General features: G+C 33.1%; 1 protein-coding gene across 1 annotated transcript; it reads right to left on the bottom strand.

The window, feature by feature from the left end:
- Positions 1-415: 415 nt before the first annotated feature.
- On the bottom strand, positions 416-7,634 carry LOC123683186. Its single transcript, XM_045622096.1, has 3 exons — positions 7,157-7,634; positions 6,398-6,640; positions 416-2,144 (listed from the first exon to the last, which is right to left on the bottom strand). Exon 3 carries the CDS (start codon positions 2,001-2,003, stop codon positions 984-986), a length of 1,020 nt encoding a protein of 339 aa, XP_045478052.1. The 5' UTR covers positions 2,004-2,144; positions 6,398-6,640; positions 7,157-7,634; the 3' UTR covers positions 416-983.
- Between the last annotated feature and the right edge of the window lie 2,327 nt (positions 7,635-9,961).

Genomic DNA, 9,961 nt, shown 5'->3' on the forward strand with positions numbered 1-9,961 from the left:
AGCAATATTGAAAATTCTTATATTGAAGGATCGATTTTTCTATGTGATAAAAGAGTCCGATAAGCTTCTGAAAAATTTCATTCATATACTGTAAGAATTCTACTAATTTCTCCCCTGCCCTAGCGACGCCACTGGTTGTTTCACTCAAGTTTTGAATGTTTGCAAAACAGGTGCAATATTGATATAGTTAGAACGTACATTTTGTCGATTATTCGTTCATTACTATTTTACAAAGTTAGATTTTGTTTTTTTTCATGTATATTCAATAATTTTTTTAGAATGAGATCTTGAAATTACTTGTTTCTAGTTTTGATTATCAAATTCAATAACCATAGAATCAAATTTAAGGTGATATTGAAATTAATTTTCAAAATAAGGAAATAAATTCACATAAACAATACATAAATTTGTATATGTATTCATAAATAAAGTACATATCTCAATAACAGTGAAATTCATAATTATTCATTGAAAATTTAGTCTAAAATTGCGGATTTTCATGCATTTTTATGTATGAAATTTAGAGATACCAAAACAACTTTTAGGAACTATTTTGAAACAATATCTACTACAGTACATCATCATCGGTCTTAAAAAGATTTTACTTCTTCAAGGCAAACATTTTCAAGCCAATGTGTTGCGTTGATATCGCATCCTAAATTTGAAAGCTATAGCTGATTAAGAATAAAATTTCATTCGTTGGAATTCGCATTTCTGGAGGTCACTTAAATATTCCATTGATTTCGAATATTTATAGGAATTACTGAAATTTAAGTAGGTACTCTAATCTATGTACATTAGTATGTACTGAAGGTACCTACTGATTAGAGCGTCATACCGAACTTCTTTGATAATAGAATTCAGAAGATTCAACGATTGCCCTGCAGCAAAACTTGATCATCTCATTCAGAAATAAATCTCTAGCTTTCTAAATGGTCTTACTCGTGCATTAATTTCCATGTTGACTGATTGTACTTGCGAAATCAATGTTTCCAAATTCTCGAGAATTTTCTCAAATCATCGTCAGTAAGATGAGAAACGATTTCATCCGAGCACGTCACAGATATGTTAAAATAATTTTTGAAAATCGATATTGCGAAATTTTCAAGGTCCCTTCTTATCAATGCCCTATTTCGAGCGTCAATAATATCGTAGTAGTAGTCAGAAGTTTCAAGGACATGGAGCTCTATCTCTTGAAGAACGTTTTCGTTTCTCATGTATTTCGCAACTGTCTCTTTGGGTTTGGCCACAATATCGAAGTACGAAACATTCGTGTTGTTAATTTCCTTCTCAAAAAATAATTTGTCGCTTTTGAGAATATTGTTTATCCTCCGTTCGAGATCCCACTCGGGCCTATATATGACATTATATCTATGTGTTTTTCTTTGTAATACCTTCGCAACATTGCACCTAATCAACGTAATGTAACCTCTAATATCGTTGTTTTTCAAGTACCTATCAAGACAGATGTTATACCATCTAGGAGTTACTACTGCATCTCGTCTTAGAAGCAATCCTACTAATATGAAATTTCGGCAGATAAGTGCAGTTTCCAAAGGGGTTTGACAATCATCGTTTATAAAAATACCCCTTTCGATCAATAACTTTGCTACTTCTCGATAAGGTTTGTATGAGAAATCCTTGTAAGCTAATCGTCCCAACAGGTTATTTCCTTCGCTATCATCAACGTTGATGTTGACTCTCAAATCTAAAAGCTTATTTATATAAGCAATGTTCCACGGAGTTTCAAGAACAGCTAAAAGAAGGATTAGTTCTTTCAATCTTTCCGTTTCATTGAGTTGCGCTTCGTACCATAGTAGCTTTGTCAGACATTCATCGGTTTCGTTCGATCTTTTCAAACGTCGATTGGGCCTTCCTCTTGCACTACCCTCTAGGATCAAATTAGTCATAGTTTCGAAATAGCAAATTTTTGGGTTTTTAGCACTATTTATCAGTTTAATGATTTGGCGAATGAGTATGTCCTTTTCTGGACGCACATCCATGTAGATAGTCTTCTCATTAGGATTGTCTCGGTTTTTTTCTTGGGTTAGCCGCTTGATCTTGAATTCTCTACTTGATTCTTCTGTAAACAATTCATCTAGTGTGTTGCTACGACGTTGCACTCGCGTGGGTCGACTTTGAACCTGAAAAAAAAACATAAAAATGTTAGAGGAAATGTGAACATAACGTCATTGAAATATTAGTCGATTTGTGTCTGCATCATAAAGTTAAATTATTAAACATGTCAGCTTACGAGCCAAATTCTCGTCATTGACGGGATGTTTCAATTTTCTGCTTTGATATGAAGAAATCTGCGGCTGAGGCTTATCGAATGCTCTCAAATACCTATGGTGAGGCCGCTATTAGTGAAAGACGTGGTTCGAACGCTTCAAGAACGGTGATTTTGACGTCGAAGTCCATCATAGCGGTAAAATGGACAAGGCTTTCGAAAATGCAGGATTGGAGGCATAACTTGATAAAGACTCGTGTCAAACGCAACAAGAATTGACAGAATCATTGGGAGTGACGCAACAAGCCATTTCAAAACGCCTAAAAGTCATAGGAATGATTGAGAAACAAGGAAATTGGGTGCCGTACGAGTTGAAACTGACAGATAATGAACGGCGTTCGTTTGCTTGTTAACAGCTGCTTGCAAGGCAAAGACGGAAAAGATTTCTGCATCGCATTGTTACTGGAGACGAAAAATGGGTTCATTACGATAATCCCAAATGCAGAAATTCATGGGGATATCCCGGTCATGCTTCCACGTCGACAGCCAAATCGAATATTTACGGTTCCAAGGTCATGCTTAATATTTGATGGGACCAGCTCGGCGAGGTGTATTGTGAGTTGTTAAAACTGACTGAAACAATCACAAGCGATAGTTATCGAATGCAATTAATGCGTTAGAGACGAGCATTGAAAGACAAACGGCCGCAATGATTTTAAAGCATGCCAATGCTCGACCCCATGTTGCGAAAGTGGTTAAGACATACTTGGAAACGTTGAAATGGAAAGTCCTACCCTTCCGCCGTATTCTCCAGACGTTGCTTCCTCGGAGTATCACTTGTTTCAATCAATGGCTCACGGTCTGGCTGACCAGCCTTATGAAGAAGTAAAAAATTTGATCGATTCGCGAAACGCTTCAAAAGATGGCCAGTTTTTTCAACGCGAAATTCGAACGTTGCCCGAAAGATGGGAGCAAGAAGTGTCCAGCGATGGACAATACTTTGAATCATAAATGTATAACCAGTTTTTCACAATAAAGCCTCGAATTTCGGAAAAAAACTTCGGAAGCAAAGTTGTAAGCCTATTAATGTAACTTGATGAATCCTCCTCATAAACACATTTTCAGAATCTTCAGTAATTTCAAATTATTCGAACAAAAAAAACAAAAAATGATAATGAATAATTGCAACATTCAGAAATACGTAATTTCATCAGTCCTGAGAAAAATATGAATATAGTTCAAAGTACGAAGGACCTTAACTCGCTTATTTCGAGGGAAAAACTGTTCATTTTACGTTTTCATGAGCTTGAAAAATGTAATTTTCGATACAAAAATTCCAGGTCACTGTATAGACTATTTTAAATGTTCGACAAATGAATATTCAATGGAGTCAGTCCTTGAAAATTCGTAATTATTCGATAAAAATAAATATAAACACTTTTAATTCCCACAATTTTTTATTTTTCGACAAATTTTTCATCACCTTAGCCGCTTCATCCAGAACTGATTACATTGCAAAGTTTTACTTTTAAAACACAATTTTTTATTTTTTTTTGAAATGTAACCCTTTGTAATATAAAAAATTCTTCATGTCCGCTATAACGGTTGAACAACTGTCGAATTGATAAAAATCTGTAGAAATTGAAAGTGTTTATATTTATTTTTATCAAAACGAATGAATATAGTGAGTAGCATAGTTAAACACATCCTCATTGTGAACGTTTTTTTTTTAAATTTTAATCATAAAGTAGTTTTTTCGAAAACGGAGGGCAATAAGATTTCAATGAAACAATCTCAATCGAATACAAAATTATATTATTTCAGTTTATTCACAAATCCTTACTAGTAGGTAGATAAGAAATACTTCTAATTTATTCACATGGCATTCTAGATTGTAGATTTTTTGAGAGGACTTTCATTGCACCGGGATTTGTAGTCTATCAGAGCTGTTCTAGCCATTTTCTGCTAGACTTATTCTTGTGAGGTGTTTTCTGAGGCGACAATGCCCTGCAAGGAATCCAGTGAGGAGGTGTAGCATATTCTAGCTGAAATCCAGATACTTATTAGATCTCGCAGTATCAAAGAAACTCATTGGAATATTCCAACCTCTACTGAAACTCTCCTCAATGTCCTTGCTGAACCTAAATGAGCAGATTTTTGCATTATATTACAAAGATACTCACAAATTCCTAGCTTCTTGATATTTCTCTTAAGATTATCAGGTAGGTAATCAAAACCTGTGGTTGAGATTGTAATTGGGATACTCGAGGTATATAATATATTTTGAATTCTTTCCAGCCCTTTTTGGCGCATGTTGTTGTTATTTGGGATAGCAAAATCTATTATTATTGTTGCCTCCTTATCCTCTAATAAAATGTGAGGTCTGTTGAGAGGAACTGTTTTCTCTTGTACTTTCTACTTGTAGTTCAGAATATAGTCCTTATTCAATTGCTAATTCTTGCTGGAGTATCTTCTCTAGTGTTTTCGTGGACAGGGCTCCATCGACAGGTTTCAGCTTTCCGGGTTAGGAATCAAGAGCGTAGATCTTTTTTTTTCAGGGGAGGTGTTAATATAAAAAAAAAATCAGATACACACCAATTATTTTATTGAACTTTGGGCAGAATTCTAAAATTTTATATTTAGGAAGTCTTGGGGAGGGTAATTACTCCCAGTACCCCTGTCATATCTACGCCCATGTCTGGAAGCATCTGGAATCTGCGGTGGGCAGGAGTCGATTCAGCTCTCCTGATAGGTGAATCCCTAAGGATTTCCTACCGCTACCATATTATTACTATTATTATCAGTTGCATTCTTATACTTGCCTATTGCCCTCGGAAACAATGCATTTGCCAGGATCCGAGAAATCTATATATATCATTTTCTTTTGTAGTTTAGTACCTCCAATTTCAGCACTACAACTTTCAAACCAGAGGAGATAGGCAAAATCTGATACCTACCCCATTCTCGTTCTCTTTTTCTGATAAACTAATAATAGTAGTATTCATTTTTGGCCAACTTCTTTTGTTTTCGAGTTATAAGCAAAAATTGGAAAAATGGCGATATCGAAAAAAAATATATCTCTGCTAATACTCATGATAAAGCTCTGAAATTAAAACATTGTACAGACACTTTTTCACGTAGAATCCAGTGGCGTGCTCGTATTTTTTACAGGGTTTTTAATTAGGAAGCTATGACCCAAAGTTATGTTTTTTCAAAAGGGAACACAAATTTCTGTGACATTTTTTGAAAGCTTAATTTTTTCTGATTCCAAGAATATATAACATCGTATGATTTGTATTAATATAAAAAATATAAAATGGTGAAAAATCTTTTTTTATCCATAACCATACAACTTAGGTAAAGGAAAATGTTATATCATCTGAAAGGATATTTAATTTTTTTTTTCGATACAATATGCAAGTACATACTTCCATTTAAAAAAAAAAGCACTTTTCATCATTTTACTATATCTCGTTGAAGCCTGTGATTTTGGACAACACTGTATGATCAGAGACGTATTTCATTACACGTAAATTATACACGGGATATTGGTGAATATTTGAAATTTCGCTTTCAACTGAAGTATCGAAAAGATGAATGTTCAATTGAAGCTATGTTTTACACAAAAAAGAAATAAATCAATCATTCACTCGAAAACTGCTAACATAGAGGCAATGAAATCAATACTTAAATAATCAAGAGGGCAACGTCAAACCGAAAAAAGTAATAATATACAGGATGTTCTATTTGAAATATCGAAGTTGTAAGTACTTGATGTAAACGGCAACACTGCAACACTAAAAATATTTTAGATTGATATAGCAGTGGCTCCTACCAAATAAACCAAATTTTCAATAAAATCGTACATAAAAGTCAAGGGTATAGTATATCCAAAGTCAAAGAATATTTGGATTATACAAGGGTTATCCAAGTTTCCAGAAATTCTCTTGGGGCCAGTGAATTTATTGACTAACAATACTTTCAAATAAACCCCGGTATTCAGCGGATCGCAGTATCCACTTCAAAGGGACGTCTATGGCCAATCATTTTTATGGACTAGTTCAAGTGACATTGGATATACTATACCATCAACCATGGCCCACCCTGTATATGTTTGTACAGTTTATGATGAAACACCCTATAGATACATTAATTTAAATGGCTCACCTTGCTTTCAAATTACGCCGTTTTGCATATGTACAGGGTACTTCAACAGGAGGTGACCTGGTTGCTAGGATAGGTAGAATACTGCAAACTAAGTTGGACTTGTCCATCACATCATCCATGTTGAAGGTACATGAAGATACAAACATTATTTACGATGAATTCTAAACAAATAGCAACATTGTATTGGTCTTTTGAGAGCTCGTTCTCCAAGCCAATCATTTCGTCACAATATCCGAATGTTTCCTAAGGATAAGTTTCGATAAGGCTGTCAATAACTAATTATGAATATATAAATATCAAAACCTACATCAAATGTAGGTACATCTTATATAATGGTAAATCTAGTATACCAGAAAATATTGATCATCATTGCAATATTTTTATAACAATAATAATTAAAATCAAATCATAAACACGATCAAGCAGAAATCTACTATAAGGTTATGAGATAAAGATTACTTATTATATCTTGAAAAAATTACAATATGAATTTGAACAAAAGTTCACTGATTTTACGTTTTTTACTGCTTTTCAAAATTGAAAAGAAATGAAATAATGAAATGAAATGATATTTATTGATCCATTCTGACACAAGAACATTGTATTGGACAAGTTATAAATAAGTCAACAAGTCAAAAAAAAATGGAGATAAATAAAGAAATAAAATCAATCAAAACAATAATCATTCATGATATAGGTATACTTAAAATAGTGAAACAATCATTACATAAATATTTAACCTGATTGCTCAGCACTCACATTTCATCTATTCAGATATCGTAGTTATCTGAATGTTCTTAACCTTCAAGCCAACCCTGGTCAAAATGATTATGTACAGAACGGTAGAAGCTAAATTTCTCAAATATATCCCGGAAAATTGGCTACACTTAAACATTCATCACTACACCAGTGTTCAACAACACTCAAAAATTATGAACACTTGCTCTGTTTGGCCAACTTGATTGAATATTATAATTCTTTAAAAAAAAAGATTCATTAACTTCATCATATTCATCACTAGGTATCAGAATTTTAAATAATGAATATTGTACCGTGACTGAACTCATTCACATTTCACATCGGAAAATTTATTTGACAAAAATGATTGAAGATTCATAGCACTCTTTTCTGGTTTTGAATTGGAAATTTAGTTCTTTATATTTTACAATGACTTCTTCATTGTAATTCCCAGAGTCAAGCCTGCCGTCTTTATTGTATCGACAACATGTTCAACTGTTTTTTTATTTCTTTTTTCAGTTCAGATATAGTGGAATCCCTTTCAGTCAGATCTCTTTGGAATGAAAACATTTTCTCTTTCAACAATCGAAAGTTATCAGAAAGTAATTTGTTTTTATCATATCACAAATAATTTTTAGCAGGAAATCTTCACTTGACGAGTCTTTCGTTATCAATATTTCATTCGTTTCATTTTGAATATAAGGTATTGAAAATATGATTTTATCCTGGTATTTATATACATACAGGGTGATTCACCGGGATGGCCTATTAGACGTTTATGGAAAACTAATCATAATTTTGAGCTGAAAATTTGCATATTGGGGTTTGAAATAATGATCTTTCTCCCTAAAATATTTTCAGATCTGTACAATTTCGGATTATAGCGGAAACAGACTTCTACTTCCTTATTTCTAATGGCACACCCAGTATATTATTGCATCATTAGATAGCTTTTTTTTTGGCAATTGTACCTTGCGTAAAAATTCAACGGTTCAGGGGTTATTGGGATTCTTATGAAAAAAAAGGTGGCGATGAGGACTCACATTTTTTTGAATATTTCAGCATAAAAAGCTTTTTTCGAAAAAATTTTTTTTCTTTTTCAATTCCGCAAATACGTAGGTACTATTTTAAGATTTGCGGTTTGGGGCAAAAATGTACAGGGTGTTTATAAGAGGATCATGACTTTGGACAACTCAAATTCATCGAAACTCAAGATTTTCAAATTAGAACCTATATTTTTTATTTTTTCAGTCGATACTACGTCCAAAAATAGTGGGGGTTACTTCAGCAAACCCTATACCTAAAATGAATACTTTAAGAGTTATCGAGGAAGAACTTTAAATGGGGAAAATTTTAGTTTCTACTAAAATTCAATGTTTCCATAACTAAATTTGACATATCAAGAATTGTAATGAAATATTCGTAATTGAAAATTGTATTGGTTTATGGATTTCTATACAATCCCAACGAAAAATTAATTAAAATTCATGAAATCTGCAATTTAGTTATCCAAACTTCGAATTTCAGTTTCTTTCTGTGTTTTTCGGAAGTAACAGACAGTTATTAGCACAGTTATAGATAGCAGTTTTCCTCATTTAAAGTCCTTCCTCGATAACTCTTGAAGTATTCATTTTAGGTATAGGGTTTGCTTAAGTAACCCCCACAATTTTTGTACGTAGAATCGACTGAAATAATAAAAAATATAAGTTCTAATTTGAAAATCTCGAGTTTTGATGAATTTGAGTTGTCCCAGTTCATGATCCTTTTATAAACACTCTGTACATTTTTGGTCCAAGCCGAAAACAGTCTTATAATACTACGTATTTGCGGAATCGAAAAAGAAAAAAAAAATTTTTCGAAAAAAGTTTTTCCGAAGAAAGAAGCTTTTTTTTCATAAGAATCCCAATAACTCATGAACCGTTTAGTTTTTCCCAAGATATGGCATATTGCCGAAATTGCCATAAAAAAAGCTATCTAATGATGCATTAATATACTGGGTGTGCCATTTGAAATAAGGAAGTAGAAGTCTGTTTCCGGTATAACCGGAAGTTGTAGAGATCTGAAAATATTTTAGGGAGAAAGATCACTGTCTCAAACCCCGATATGCAAATTTTCAGCTCAAAATTATGATTAGTTTTCCATAAACGTCTAATAGGCCATCCCGGTGAATCACCCTGTATAAGGTGTCCCATTCCAAGAATGAAGTCGAAGAAATTAATATCTTTGAAACGAATGATATTTTTGAAAAACCCGAGATGCTTTTCGAGAAATCGGCGGCTATGAAACTGCGTTGAAAAATAAAGGGTGTTCAATTTAAAATGCGCTAACTTGTCTCTAAAACTATAAAAATGACTGAAGGAAACGTTTTCGAATTTTGAGAAAGTCTTGAACACAAACCAATATACAGGGTGGCCACTTTTTTAATGGGATTGTATTGGTAACTTTTAAACCATAAGAGTTAGAAGGTCGGTCAAATGGAGAAAAAATTGCATGCATAGAAGCATTATCAAGCAGTTCAAACAAATTGAGATTATCAGGGCCGGTTATTGAGATATTATAAGAAGAGTAAAATATGTCATTTTGATTTTTCTTTTTTTCCCACTTAATTTCAAATATTACCGAAAAATGTTACAGGAATTTTTTATTCGACAGTAAATTATCCTCAATTTGACGTAATCAGATTTCGTATCTAACGTTTCGTACTCTCTGGCCACCCTCAACCTCATTTTTTCAATACGGACCTGCATATTTTATGACATTTTTCGAAATAACTTTTAACGCTGAATTCAACGATATATCATACAATGTCATTCAAATTAGATTTTC

This window comes from Harmonia axyridis, chromosome 6 (genome assembly GCF_914767665.1).
Source record: "Harmonia axyridis chromosome 6, icHarAxyr1.1, whole genome shotgun sequence".
Taxonomy (NCBI): Eukaryota; Metazoa; Arthropoda; class Insecta; order Coleoptera; family Coccinellidae; genus Harmonia; species Harmonia axyridis.